Source organism: Callionymus lyra, chromosome 16 (genome assembly GCF_982586985.1).
Source record: "Callionymus lyra chromosome 16, fCalLyr1.hap1.1, whole genome shotgun sequence".
NCBI classification, from domain to species: domain Eukaryota; kingdom Metazoa; phylum Chordata; class Actinopteri; order Syngnathiformes; family Callionymidae; genus Callionymus; species Callionymus lyra.
The window spans coordinates 17,662,073-17,677,319 of NC_141833.1; the positions used below are offsets into that span (position 1 = coordinate 17,662,073).

At 40.9% G+C, this 15,247-nt stretch overlaps 2 protein-coding genes and 1 non-coding gene across 3 annotated transcripts in view; all 3 read right to left on the reverse strand.

Annotated features, from left to right (window-relative positions):
• Positions 1 to 400: 400 nt before the first annotated feature.
• Positions 401 to 474, reverse strand: trnar-ucu (transfer RNA arginine (anticodon UCU)). Its single transcript has one exon. It is a non-coding gene; the product is annotated as a tRNA-Arg (tRNA).
• Positions 475 to 3,317: 2,843 nt separating this feature from the next.
• On the reverse strand, positions 3,318 to 10,681 carry sdhc (succinate dehydrogenase complex, subunit C, integral membrane protein). The gene is made up of 6 exons (XM_087810817.1): positions 10,638 to 10,681; positions 8,508 to 8,567; positions 7,248 to 7,349; positions 5,924 to 5,985; positions 3,572 to 3,735; positions 3,318 to 3,490 (listed from the first exon to the last, which is right to left on the reverse strand). Exons 1-6 carry the CDS (start codon positions 10,652 to 10,654, stop codon positions 3,386 to 3,388), a joined length of 510 nt encoding a protein of 169 aa, XP_087666943.1. The 5' UTR covers positions 10,655 to 10,681; the 3' UTR covers positions 3,318 to 3,385.
• A 2,626-nt stretch (positions 10,682 to 13,307) lies between these two features.
• The window catches only part of atp1a2a (ATPase Na+/K+ transporting subunit alpha 2a), a 49,607-nt gene continuing 47,667 nt past the window's right edge, over positions 13,308 to 15,247 (reverse strand). Inside the window, exons 22-24 of the mRNA XM_087810284.1 lie at positions 15,082 to 15,183; positions 14,874 to 14,965; positions 13,308 to 13,425 (exon numbers count right to left, since the gene is read on the reverse strand). Of these exons, the coding sequence (XP_087666410.1) occupies positions 13,397 to 13,425; positions 14,874 to 14,965; positions 15,082 to 15,183 (223 nt within the window). The 3' untranslated portion in view covers positions 13,308 to 13,396. The remainder of the gene's footprint in view (positions 13,426 to 14,873; positions 14,966 to 15,081; positions 15,184 to 15,247) is intronic.

The window sequence follows — 15,247 nt, forward strand, 5'->3', positions numbered from 1 at the left end:
TTCGTGTTTTGAGTCAAAGTTTTTTTCCTGATGAATTTATCGCATAATTAAGAGTTTATTTTTAGCTCGGCATCAACACATTTGTCATTCTTTTGTCTGCTGGTGTTTGCTTCCGCAGACGGAATAAACCGGGGGTTTGTGGAGCAGCATCCTCGGGGGCTTCAGGGTCCACTGCCTCCCCCATCCTCCCCCCTCCTCCCCCCTCCGTCGCTGATGCTGACCTGAGATCAGCGCAGACAAAGGTTCCGCTGTGCTGCGGATCTGCATATTAAAGCCGAGGCTGACCTTTCGCGAGGATGATGGAGCTCCACAAACACTCCGTCGGCTGTAAAAAAAAAAAAATGACACTGGAGGAGAGAAATGTTTGGTTTTTCTCCAAAAATCCATCATCCTTTCTTTACATCTCTGCCGGGACTCGAACCCGGAGCCTCTGGATTAGAAGTCCAGCGCGCTATTCCATTGCGCCACAGAGACTAAGGCACGTTTGCTGATATCGAATTCGGTTTTATAGTCCCCTCCCCCCCTCGCGCGCCAGGCGGAGAGCAGCATCCTCCCTCAGCATCAGGACCGCTGCGATATGAGACCGGCCAGCAGGGGGTGCTGGTGGCGCGCTTACCGTCTGTGACGTCACACTCTGGTGTCTGTGAGCGACAGAACTCGAATTAAAAAGGATGAAAAAGACGAAAATCAACCTGAAAATGAGACGTAATAAATACTTTTATCCCAAAATAAGTGAAAACGAATGCAAAAAAACACAAAGGCACGTGTATATACATGTTTTTTATGAGATAAACAACAATTAATAATTAATCAGAATTAATTAAATTAATCTATGTTTTACTATGTTTATTATTGTCAATAATAGTATTTGAATTCTTCATGAAGGTTAATAATTAAATGTATTTTACGCTGTTAATAAAAGTAATTTCTCTAATATTATTTAATAAAAAACTATGTTGGAATCAAGGAATGACTTGATTTTTCATTTTTCCTGTTTCTTCTTTTTAATAAAGTTTTACTTTTGCTTCAAATGTTCCGAAAAAAAGATTTTATTTTATTTTTTTGAAGTCATTGGGACATTAAAGATATTTACCTACTGAAGATATTAGACATGAATCTGTTTATATATATATTTTTTTAAATACATTTTTTTTTTTGTACTTCCATTCATTCTTTTTACAACATTTGTGATCAACATTTTTTTGTTGTTTTTTAAGATGCTTTTTGTGTGCAATATTCTTTTAAAATCACTTAAAAATAATCATAATAAATTTTTTTTTGGTCAGTTCTGTCTCTCAAAAGTTTTATTTTTGCACAAAGTTTTTCCAACAGTTGGATTTTTTTAAATGTGGACATTTTGAAAAATCATTCTTTTCCCAACAATGTCTTCCCTTTATTTTTCCTGAAAGTTTTTCTGAACGTTTATTATTTAAATAAATTACTGTTTTTGTTTAATTTCTTCCCAAACTTTTCCAACAATGATTTTTTTTTTTTTTTTTAATTGTGAATATTTTTGTACTTTGTGATAATATTTTTAGAGTCATGTGTGGGAGGTCGTACTTGTGTATTTCACTCTTTTTCCAACAGTGTTTGTCTTTATTTTTCAGTTTTTCTAAAATGTTTTTATTACTGTTTATGTCTCTTAAAATTAAATTTTCTGTCCAATATTCTTTTTTTTAATTTATTTTTTCAGCTGCATTTTTTCTGTTGAATTAATAGTTTTATTTTGTGTTGTACACTATTCAATGGTGGACAATGTGGATTTTTTTCTTGTGTGTTTTGTAACATTTTTCACTTAAACTCGTACATTTCTATTTCACCTCAAACCATCAACTTTCACCCGAGACCTTGTGACGTTAAAGAAAAGAAAAGTTGATGGAAAATGCTGAAGATTGAATTCAGCGACTGAAGGCCGTCGAGGGTCGCCAACGTTAAACCGACTCGACGGTTACCGAGGGATTCCTGCGTCAGCGTGATCTAAAGACCCACAAACATCATCCCTGGACGACAGATGTGAGTCGACGAGCCCCCCCCCCTCTGTCTCCCCCGCTAACAAAACCATAAAGCAATTTTGCTGAAGCTAACTAGCTTGTGTTCGCAATTTCCCAGAGAGCCAGTGGGGGGGTGAGGAGGGTGAGGAGGAGGAGGGTGAGGAGTGGGTGAGGCGACAAGAACGTTTATCTGCTTGTTTTCATTGGACGTGGAACAGCGAGCGACACAAACAGAGCCGGACCTGACAAAGGCTCAGGTGCGGCGTCGCGGTGGGAGGCGAGGCCTGTGGGGGGCGACGAGCGCCTTCATGCTCACAGCGTCCACCAGGCCTCACGCCGTCCCTTCCTCCTCCTCTTTCCTCCTCCTCCTTCCTCCTTCCTCCTCCATCAGATGCACTCTCTGGCGAGCGAGGGTTAAGTATTGATGCTGGAGGTAAAACAGACGTGATTAGCCGGAGAGAGACGTCAGAGTCGCAGCAGGAGGCGAGGAGAAGAAAAAGTGGGTCAGAGGCTGGAAATGAGACGGAACAGGAAGTGACTGATTATTATTTCACAGAAATATCAGATGAAATAATGATTTTATCTCAATTTATTCATTGTTGGAGGTTACATTTTTATAGAGTTTGTCATTTTCTGGCTTTTTTTTTTTAATAGGTAGTTTGTTTTTCAGTTTATTTTTATTTCTAAACAAGAAGGATCTGTCTCGCCTGCAGTTGATACTAAACTCTGCAGTGATAATTCCGACCCGCTCTAGTAGAAGAACTCACATTTCTCCGATTCTTAAAAGTCTTCACTGGCTGCCAGTTTCTATCAGGATCCATTTATTTTCCCTCATGTTCAGATAATGATTAAAAATATATATCAATTGTTTTGAAAGGTGGCTTCGCTTTTGATTAAATTCTGTATTATTGTCATTTTCCTAAAATCAGGGGAACTTTATACTTGGTTTAATTTTCTCTTTAAAATAAAGAAATCTTTACTTAAGTGGATCTTAAAAAAATGTTGGCTTCATGAGTCAGAATCTGATTATACAATAAATGTATAATTTTCCTTCTTAAACAAATGTTTTTTTATGGCCATTTTTTAGCATTACAACCATCATAGTTGTTTTCTAAAATGAATGTTTGAATTATTATTTTTTTGTCATTAAACACTCGTTTTTTGAGAATTTTTGGCGTAAACAAAAGCTCGACAGGAGTCAGTTTTTTAAACATAAAATGTACGAGTCATTTCAAGTCACGACCCGAGCTCCTCCCTCACAAGGGAGGACGACCGAAGGGAGGACGAGTCCTTGAAGGAAAATTAAAAGAGAAGCTTCACAAGACGTTCAGGTTCTGATATAATTATTATTTAATAAGTTCATGAGGACAAAACATTTACAGGAAACCATCATCTCAGAGCATCATCAGCGCGACGGAGGCGAGGACCGACAGGCCGATGACTGTGTAGCCGGTGCGGTAGACTTCCGGGATCCGGAAGCCTTTCCCGATGTCCCAGAACTGGAGACAGAAGACAGGAAAGAGAGATTTTTTGATTTGTTCAGAACGGGAGAAACGTTCATGGCCTCGGACGAGTCTTACCAGGTGACGGACGCCGTTGAGGGTGTGGAAGGAGACGGGGAAAGCGAGGCCGAACTTGGCCAACCCGATGAGGATCGGTCCGACGGAGAGCGAGTGGATCAGGTTCAGGTACTCGGGGTAGTTTCCTGGAAGTACCAGAGCAGCCAGAGCGAAGGCCGAGATCGCTGCACAGACACAGGGAAGAAGGTGAGAGGAACGATGAGAAGATGAGAGGAACGTTGAGAAGATGAGAGGAACGATGAGAAGATGAGAGGAACGATGAGGAGAGGAGAGGAACGTTGAGAAGATGAGAGGAACGATGAGAAGACGAGAGGAACGATGAGGAGAGGAGAGGAACGATGAGGAGATGAGAGGAACGACGAGAAGAGAAGATGAGGAACGACGAGAAGAGAAGATGAGAGGAATGACGAGAAGAACGATGAGATGAGAAGAAGAGAGGAACAATTAGAAGAGAAGAGGAGAGGAGAGGAACAACGAGAAGATGAGAGGAACAATGAGAAGATGAGAGGAACGACGAGAAGAGAAGATGAGAGGAACAATGAGAAAGATGAGGATGAAGGAGAAGATGAGAGGAACGACGAGAAGATGAGAGGAACGATAAGAAGAGAAGATGAGAGGAAAGATGAGAAGAGAAGATGAGAGGCACGATGAGAAAAGAAGATGAGAGGAACAACGAGAAGGTGAGAGGAACGATGAAAAGAGAAGGTGAAAGAAACAATTAGAAGAATAGATGAGAGGAACGAGAAGAAAAGACGGTGAGAAGAGAAGATGAGAGTAATGATGAGAAGAGAGAAGATGAGAGAAACGATGAGAAGAAGAGAAGATGAGAGGAACGAGAAGAAGAGAAGATGAGAGGAACGAGAAGAAGAGAAGATGAGAGGAACGAGAAGAAGAGAAGATGAGAGGAACGAGAAGAAGAGAAGATGAGAGGAACGAGAAGAAGAGAAGATGAGAGGAACGAGAAGAAGAGAAGATGAGAGGAAAGAGAAGATGAGAGGAAAGAGAAGATGAGAGGAACGAGAAGAAGAGAAGATGAGAGGAACAATGAGAAGATGAGAGGAACGACGAGAAGAGAAGATGAGAGGAACAATGAGAAAGATGAGGATGAAGGAGAAGATGAGAGGAACGACGAGAAGATGAGAGGAACGATAAGAAGAGAAGATGAGAGGAAAGATGAGAAGAGAAGATGAGAGGCACAATGAGAAAAGAAGATGAGAGGAACAACGAGAAGGTGAGAGGAACGATGAAAAGAGAAGGTGAAAGAAACAATTAGAAGAATAGATGATAGGAACGAGAAGAAAAGACGGTGAGAAGAGAAGATGAGAGGAATGATGAGAAGAGAGAAGATGAGAGAAACGATGAGAAGAGAGAAGATGAGAGGAACGAGAAGAGAAGATGAGAGGAACGAGAAGAAGAGAAGATGAGAGGAAAGAGAAGAAGAGAAGATGAGAGGAACGAGAAGAAGAGAAGATGAGAGGAACGAGAAGAAGAGAAGATGAGAGGAACGAGAAGAAGAGAAGATGAGAGGAAAGAGAAGATGAGAGGAACGAGAAGAAGAGAAGATGAGAGGAACGAGAAGATGAAAGGAACGAGAAGAAGAGAAGATGAGAGGAACGAGAAGAAGAGAAGACGAGAGGAACGAGAAGAAGAGAAGATGAGAGGAACGAGAAGAAGAGAAGAGAGAAACGACTGTATAGAGTTTCTAGGACGACGTCTCGTTCCTCCTCCGAGGACCTTCTTATGTTCCGAACAGAACTACACAGTCCAGTCGACTCACTTTTGAACCTTTTGATTAATGATCACAAGAGTTTCTGAACATTTTCGATCTTTTAAGCCTCGAACCCTGAACCTGACATTTATCTTGTGCTTTAACCCCGAGAACAAGATCTAGAGGTTAGAAGAGATGAAGACAGAGGTCCTGATGGAAGTGACTAGAAAGACAAAGAGCAGAGAAGTTTGGAGACCAGGAGGTGATTTTGAAACTTTGTCAAGCGCAAGTTTTCATAACTTGACAAGCGTGTGGATGAAGGTCACGAGAGGTGGGAGTGAGATCGTCAGGACCTCCAGTGAACTCATTAACTCTCACATTGATTCCGTGGAGGTCGCCGCGCTGACGAGGACGAGCTTTTAGCCACGGCAGGTTTTGATTTCCCAACATCTACAGGGTTAAAACGCATCGAGCGGAACGTTTTGTGTTCCCGGTCAACAGCCGGGATCGATGGTCACGGGGACGTCCGGGCCCCCGGGTCATATTTAGGCGGCGAGGGGTCAATAATAGATGACGATGCGACAGCGGAAAAATACTGGACTTTCTTGACAGTTTTGACAGAGTGAGAGTATTTTCAAACATACCTCCGGTGAGTCCCACCCCCGTCCCTCTGTGCGTGATGGACATCATCATGGGGACGGACCACCTGCAACAAAGTGATTTGAGAAAACAAATCAATGTTTGTTTGTTTTCAACGAAGACAGAAATATTCTTAGACAATAACCAGAAAACACAAGATCAAAGGAAGACGTTTAGGAGGAGAAGAATGAAAAGGAAGAAGAGAAAATATATAGAAGAAAATGAGGTGGAAAAGGGATGAAGATGTCAACCCTTCTGTTACCTCAGGGTCAAGGTGACCCGGAAGCCGGAAGACAAATGTGTCTGAGGTATCCCTTGTGTTGTCACTGAGTTATGCAGTGGCCGAGGTCGTTCACCTTGACCCAGAGACAACACATGGGGTTACCTTAAACACATTTGTTATCGGTCCTTCAGGTCCCCTTGACGCAGAGATAACACAAGGGATACCACAAACACATTTGTTTTTAGGCCTTTTGGTCACCTTAACCCAAAGACAACAAAAAGGGATACCACAAACACATTTGTTTTCGGGCCACCGGGTCAACTTGACCCTAAGATAACACAAGGGATACCTCAAACACATTTGTTTACGGGCCACCGGGGCAACTTGACCCTAAGATAACACAAGGGATACTACGAACACATTTGTTTTGGGGTCACATTGACCCTGAGATAACATTTTTAATGTAATGAGTGTAGGTTTAATGTTATTTTTTGTGTACAGTTTATTTTCATGTCTTAACAAGAAGGATCTGTCTCGCCTGCAGTTCATACAAAACTCTGCAGCAGGAATTCTGAGCCGCTCTAGTAGAAGAACTCACATTTCTCAGATCCTTAAAACTCTTCACTGGCTTCCAGTTTCTTTCAGGATCAACTTTAAAATTCTGGTTCTTACTTTCAGATCTATTCATGGTCAGACCTTCCATCAGTAGATTCTGATCCAGACTTACACCCCAGCTCGGGCTCTGAGGTCTGTGGATCAGAATCTACTGATGGTTCCTGAACACGGTTCAGGACAAGAGGAGAGAAATCCTTCCAGACTGTTGCTCCTAAGCTTTGGAACGATCTCTGTGTTTGATGATCTACTGACTCCTTCAAGAAACATCTGAAGACACTTTTATTTGTGCTTTTACCTGATTTTCTTTGACTCCTGTGTCTTAATCGTTTAAAGTATATATTTTGACTCTGTATTGTTTTTGATTCTTGAAGCGCTTTGTGACCCTGGTCTTCATAATTTAACGTTGATGCATGTTCTGTCGTGCTTTGGCTGCTGTGGCTCCAGAAACTTCCCACCTCGGAACAACAATCCAGTGTCTGTGGGTTACGTACTTGTAGACGGTGATATGAGGAGACATGGGTCGGTTTAGCCGCTCGTTCTTCGACCAAAACTTGTTCATCTCCTCCTTCGCTGTGGTCCCCATGGGAGAAGCACTGGAGAGAGAGAAGAGAGGGAACAACTCATTATCCATCCATCCATCTTACGGTATCAGAGCAGAGGTTATAGAAGAGTTTCATGTTTGGTGTTTGGAAAAGCAAGTAAACAAACGATGTGATGAAGAAGAAGTCATAAACAACAATTGTTAGCATTAGCATTAGCTACGGCGATCCAAGATGGCAGAACACGTTCTGTGTCTCAAATCACATACTTCTCTCAGTGCACTAGATGTTAGTATGCATCAGGATAATGTACGTACTAACTAGTAACACATTCTCCACAGATAGTATGTCTCAAATCAAACACTGCTGCTACGCACTAACAGGAAATGACGCGACAACTTCTTCTTCTACTACTATTTAACAACAATTTCAATAGCTGTAGGAACACTATCGCCACCTGCTGGCAGCACGTTTGGTTTGGATCAAGAAATATGAGAAACTAAATATTCGCGAGATATTTACGCCGGTATCAGCACCGAAGACGTGTCATTCTCCTACTGCATATACTGCAAGTATATATATATGTGTATATATATATATATATATATATATATATATATGATGTTAGTTCCGTTTACAACGTCAACGTCAACGTCACTAAGATGGAGCCACTTAGGGTAGAAAGTGTCCATAAATCCATCCATTTTGGGGGCGTTTTTGGGGACAATGTAGTGTGCATGGAGCACTACATTTCGCATACTAAGAATTAAGACGCACTCATGCAATAAAAATACTAACTTTGAGTACGCAAGTATGCGATTTGAGACCCAGCTCAAGAGTCAAAAGCTTGATAAAGAAACTTTACTTCAATGTTTATAACAGACTAAATATGTCGGTAAACTCAAAAGCAACAAGATCCCAGCCGACCTTCAACAGCTTGAATTATTCCACTTGTTTACCTGATATTATACATTTATAAACCTTTTATTATCAGTCCGTGTACGACTGCCGCTCAACAACCAAATCGTTTCTTTCGCTCGTTCAAACAAACAAACATCCGCCGGTACAAGCCCCGCCCCCTCCAGCGCCGAAACCAGCGCTTCAGATGTTGTGTCGCGAACACGAGACGAAAACGCTCGTCTGGGTCGAGGATCGGAGCCGATTAAATATTGAAGTGTGGTTGATGTGGATGTTACATAAAACAGCACTTACTGTCTGTAGAGGAAACTGTACTGCGGTCGCGAGAGACACACACCCTGGCGGGCGAACGTCCTGGAGGAGGAAGAAGAAGAAGAAGTTTATAGAAACATCAAACCATAATAATATTGACAGGTTTGTTTAGTAGCATTTGAGCTCTTGTGTTCACAATAGTTACAAACTAAGTGTTTAAATAGAAGTTAAAGTGATAGTGTCACGTTTAACTGCAGTAAATACCTTCCAGCAAACTGTAAAATGTACTTTTACAAGTTAAACAAAAGAATGTCTCGTCATCATTCTTTGGTCAAAAATAAATTTAATATTTTGTTTAATTTTTCTTCCCACTTTGGGGAAATTTAAGTTGTCAAAGCAGTTTCGCAAAACATAAATAGTAAATAAACATCCTATTAAAACAACTAAACCAATATTACGTTATTAGTTTACAAAAAAAAACACAATAATAACACACATAAATAATAACTCATAAAATAAACACAATCAAATAATGAGCTATATATATATATATAAAAAAAACAATTGAAAGAATAAATCTTAAAATAATATGTATTAATGCGAGAGAATGCCTTCCTTTATTTGAATTGGTAATTTATTTATAATATTAAATTATTGTATTTTAGCTATTTTAATATTTACTTAAATCCTGAATTGTTCTACATTTTCACAAATAATTAAACTACAATGAATAAAATATACCCAATAAAAACAGTGTAAAAGCCGTGTTACTAACGATGATGTACTTTTGCAGCAAAATGTGGATTAAACTGAAACTCTGGTTATTGCTCCAGAAGATAAAGTTCCAGGGTTGAGTCAGTACTTGGGTGACTTAGGTCAGTCTGTCAAACTGAGCCTGAGAAACCTGGGTGTTGTATTTGACAAAGACATGTCTCTTGTTCAACAATGCGTTTGTGTCTTCTCTCAGAAATGTGAGTTCAACTACTAGAGCGGGTCAGAATTCTCAATACAGAGTTTTGTATTAACTGCAGGCGAGACAGATCCTTCTTGTTAAGACACCAAACTGTTACAATAGTCTAAACAAGAAGGAACTGTCTCGCCTGCAGTTAATACAAAACTTTGAAGCGAGAATTCTGACCGGCTCTAGTAGAAGAACTCACATTTCCCCGATCCTTAAATCTCTTCACTGGCTGACAGTTTCTTTCAGGATCAATTTTAAAATGCTCGTTCTTATTTTAAGAGCTATTCATTAATTTATATTAGATTATTGTATTTTAGCTATTTTATTTTGTACTTAAAGACGGTCCTGTTTGCATCATGAATAGTTTTTAATGTTTACAAATTATTAGAATACAATGAATAAAATAATATACCCAATAAGAATAGTGTGAAAGACATGTTAGTAATGACGATATATTGTATTCCGTTTTTTTTTTTAAAGGTTCACAACTTTTCATTGGATTATTTTAAAGAAATGACAATAATCACAACCAAATCAATTGGTTTCATTATGAATAATATTTCACACTGAGTAACAATTATCTAGACTCGAACAGAATACTGTAATAGAATATTCAAGCATCATAATCACATAAAAAATGTCATTTAAATGTGCAGAAAACTATTTCAGGCGAGCTTCAATGAGACGAAAACACATAAACGACCACCGACATGTCTTTGCTCTACATTAACACGAAACACAATATGTAACTTTTGCATTCTTTTACTCCATTTAATTCATTTTAATCTTAAAGGTTTCGTTGAAAAGTGACCTTGTTGTTAATAAAGTGGACAAAGTTCAGTCCAGGAGACAAACACGTCTCACAGTAATCTTACAGTCAACGCCCTAAACAAACAACAATGTGATTTAAGAACAAATCATCACAACAGATGAAAGTAAAACTAAGGAAAGAGCAAAGTGCGACTTAAATAAACGAGATTTAATCCAGTTTTATAAACGGTAGTACTTGAAATGACAGCTGAGGTTAGCATGCTAACGCTACTACACAACAAATACACGCGGAGAACCACACGCTATGACTTTACGATTAAAACACGAGTCTCGGTATTGTTATATATCGATTATCTACTCGTGCCGTGAGTATTTGAAGCATGTTAAGTATAATAAACGCTATAATAGAGCTATAGTGAAGCTAGCGCAGATGCACTGACCTTAGAAGCAGCGCCATGTTTGCCGAGAAGGGACCGGAAGTGACGTCAAGTGACGCGGGTTTGTTTTGGGAGCGCTGCGAGGTCACATGGGGTCAAAGCATGAATGGCGGGATTTATCTCCTTAAAAGTCGATCCGTTTTTAATTATAATCATAAAAATGTATTTGCTTGTTACAAAAAGAGACGTTTAGGTTAAATACAAGATTTAAAATATATATATTTATTGCCCAAAAGTAGCTCATTTAACAGTAAAAATACTCTGTTGTTATTGTTTGCATACTTACATCAACTTAGTTTACAAAAAGTTAGGATTGTAATTTGGACCACCCCTGAGGTAAAGTTGTTGGAGGCTTTAAAACAGCAAATTAATACCAAACACAAACAAACAAAGAAGAATATCCTGCTTTAAATAAACACACCTGGGGAAACAAAGAAAATATCGCCAGTGGAAAACGAATGTTTCTTTGCAGATATTTTCCCCTCATCTTTTTTAAGACGGTTCTGTTATTCTTTTGTATTAGTTTCATACTCGGAAAATATGGAGATTTTTCCTCCAATTTATTAGTCGAATAAGGTGACGATGGATGGTGTATTCCCTTCCTTTTTAAAGTTAAAGACAAAAAGTTAGTCGGTTGAAAGAACAAACCAATACCATCCAAATGTCTCCAGACTCCTCGTCTGTAACGTCCTTCTTGTGTTGAAGCCTCAGTGAGAGGAATTGAACCCCCGAAAAAAATTAAATTAGTCTATATTTGAAACTGAAAAACAAGAGATATAAACTGAAAGTACAGTGCAAGCGCTTCCAAAGCTCATACAGTTTATTGTCTACAATACCTTAACATAACAACTGAGAAAAACCTCTAAACTTAGGAAAATGTTGTCACAACATGATCTCGAGTTTGTAATCCAAGCGTTTGTATCTTCTCGTCTGGATTAATTTAACTGTTTGTTTTCATGTCTAAACAAGAAGGATCTGTCTCGCCTGCAGTTGATACAAATTCTGCAGCAAGAATTCTGAGCCGCTCTAGTAGAAGAACTCACATTTTCCGATCCTTAAAACTCCTAACTGGCTTCCAGTTTCTTGCAGGATCCATTTTAAAATTCTGGTTCTTACTTTTGGATCTATTCATGGTCAGGCTCCTCTTTACATCACTGATCTGATCGAGCCTTACAGTCCAGCTCGGGCTCTGAGGTCTGTGGATCAGAATCTACTGATGGTTCCTGAAAACGGTTCAGGACCAGAGGAGAGAAATCCTTCCAGGCTGTTGATCCTAAGCTTTGGAACAATCTCTGTGTTTGATGATCTACTGACTCCTTCAAGAAACATCTGAAGATACTTTTATTTGTTCAGGCTTTTCCTTGATTCTCTGAGACTCCTGTGTTTGTCTCGGTGTTATCTTGACCTTCGAAGTATATATTTTATTGAGTATTGTTTTGATTGTTTAAACGCTTTGGGACCCTGGTCTAGAAAAGCGATCTACAAATATAACTTACTTACCTTTTTTTTAAAAGCATACACACAAACTAAAATTGCGACTTTTAATATTATAATGTTTTGTTTCTTGTTTTTAAATGTCTTTATCTTGTTTTAATGTCAAAATATCTACTTCGTTTTAACTATCCTGCTTTCAAACTGTAGCACTTTAACATTTGTTGATCAAATGTAAAGTGCAATACAAATAAAGTGGATTATAAATGAGGCTAAAAGAAATATGGTTCAAGAACGTTATTGGATGGAAGAGGAGAAACAAAGTAAATGGAAAGTAGAAAGATTGAAGAAAATGTTTTGGTGGATAAACCAACAGACCATAAAAAAAGAATCAATGACTTACAACGATGGAAGGAAAGAATAAAATCAAATAAAGTTTCATTATTGAATGAAAACGAAAAACAGGCAAATGGTTGAGAATAGAGAATAAAGTCAGAATCTTGGATGGATGGATGGATGGATGGATGGATGGATGGATGGATGGATGGATGGATGGATGGATGGATGGATGGATGGATGGATGGATGGATGGATGGAATGATGGCGTGACGGATGGTTGGATGGAAGGATGGCTTGATGGATGGATGGATGGATGGATGGATGGACGGGTGGTTGGATGGATGGATGGATGGATGGACGGGTGGATGGATGGATGGATGGATGGATGGATGGATGGATGGATGGATGGATGGATGGATGGATGGATGGATGGATGGATGGATGGATGGATGGATGGATGGATGGATGGATGGATGGATGGATGGATGGATGGATGGATGGATGGATGGATGGATGGATGGATGGATGGATGGATGGATGGATGGATGGATGGATGGATGGATGGATGGATGGATGGATGGATGGATGGATGGATGGATGGATGGATGGATGGATGGATGGATGGATGGATGGATGGATGGATGGATGGATGGATGGATGGATGGATGGATGGATGGATGGATGGATGGATGGATGGATGGATTTAAAGATGGAAGGATGGATGGCGCGGCTAATGGAAGCTATGTAGAATGATTACATAGAAAGAATTCATAAAAAGGTAACATTAATGTGTGTCCTAGCTAGCCGGGGTTGAGGCGAGAGGATGAATGACTGATGCCAGAAACAGAAGAAAGGATTTAAAGGCGTTTATTCAGCAGGAACATTGGATCGAAGGCTCCACCGTCGTGTCACACAAACCACCGTGAGACGAGGAGCCCGACCGGCGAGAATAATCCAGCGATGAGACGCTCACACACTCCGTCGCGCCGACACTAATAATACGTCTCCTGCTCCACCCAACCTGAAAGACAGAAGCCGGAGTCAAGGCTCTTCATCTGCATTCATCAGCAGACTTTTGTCTCCGGCCGATCCTCCTGTAATGCTGCTCGCCGGCGCGAGACGCACGGATTAACCTAAAATGATTAACTGTCACGATAAATTGTTTTGTCTCCTCGTCCCATCGCCCGCCGCCATGCGAGTCGGCGAGACGGGGGGGGCGAGCAGAATCCCAACCATTGTTGCGGTGGGTATCGCCCGTTCTGATCTCGAGGCCTCGTATCTCACGACTCTTGATCAGCGCCGTAATTTCCTTTCTCATCATTCGCCGCCGCGTCTGGCGAAGCAGTATAATCTGTTTCCTGGAGCAGATTTAACAAGCGATCATTGGCGGGATAAATACGGCGACGCCGGCGCGGGATTCTGTATACGCCGAGCGATTGTAACACGAGGTCTTGAGATTCAATCTCGAGAACGCCGGTTAGCGTTAGCGGCGGCGACGCGAAGGGTTCAAGTGACGGAGACGGATTAGAGTCGGATGGTCACATGACTTCAGGCCTCACACCTGTGTGTGACTGGATGAGTGAAGAGTTGATGGATGGCTTGGCGGGAGAAAGTAGAGAGCGAGTGAAGGTTGGAATGAAGAAAGGAAGCGAGACAAGAAAGAGGGAAGGTGCCAAGGATGGACGGGGAAAAAAAAGAAAAGAGGCAATGAGAGAAGGAAGAATGACAAAAAAAGAAAATAAATATTTTAAAAAAGAGGGAGCAAGAAGTATAGGGAAAAAAGAAAGGAGGAAGGATGGAAAAAGAAAAGAAAAAAATGGAGGGAGCAAGGAGGGAATGGGGGATGCAATAAAGGAGTAATAGTAGTAATGAAGGACAGAAAACATTACATGCAGATGCTAAGAAGGAAGGAAGGAAAGAAGGAAGGAAGGAAGGAAGGAGGGGGGAGGGAGGAAGGAAGGAAAAAAGGGAGGAAGGAAGGAAGGAAGGAAGGAAGGAAGGAAGGAAGGAAGGAAGGAAGGAAGGAAGGAAGGAAGGAAGGAAGGAAGGAAGGAAGGAAGGATCTAAAAGAAGAGGAATGATCGACAGGAGGGAGGTAAGAAGATTTGAAGGAAGGAAGTAAGATAGACAGTGAGAAAAGAGAATTCACAAGTATGGAAGGAAGGGGTAAGGGAGAGAAGGAAGGAAAGAAGGAAGGAAGGGAAGACAGAAGGGAAGAATGAAGAATAGATGGTTTAAAGGAACAAAGACAAAGAGTAGAAAAAGGAGGGAAGGAAGGGAGGATTGGGGGAAGGATAGGAAAACGGAAGGAATAATAGGAGGGAAGAAGGACTGTAGGGAGGTAAAATAGACACAAGTATGAAAGGAAGTGAGAGTGAAATAAAGAAGATAGGGATGAAAAAAGAGTCCTCCAGGAAGGAAGGAAGGAAGTAATGAAGGGGAAGAAGAGAAGGTTGAAACATCTCTTACCTCCAGGGTGTCTCCTCAGGATGTATTTACGGATCTCGTCGTACACGAAGATGAGAAGACTGTAGGGGAGAGCACAGAACCACCACAGGACCCTGGAGGGAGGACGAGGTCAGAGGGTAAGAGGGTCAGAGGGTCAGAGGGTCAGAGGGTCAGAGGGGAGACCATGAGCATCGACCTGGATCACATGCTAACAGACGAGCTAACGTACTTGAGCGGGTACATGCGCAGAGCCACGTCCATGCCTGGGCAGTAGGACAGGAAGGCGGCCAGAGCCGTCTCCACGAACAGGCCGAAGATCAGGATGCGGTTCCTGGAGGAGACAAGAACAGGAAGTAGAACCTTCGGGAAGAACCTCCGTACAAGTCCGGACCCCC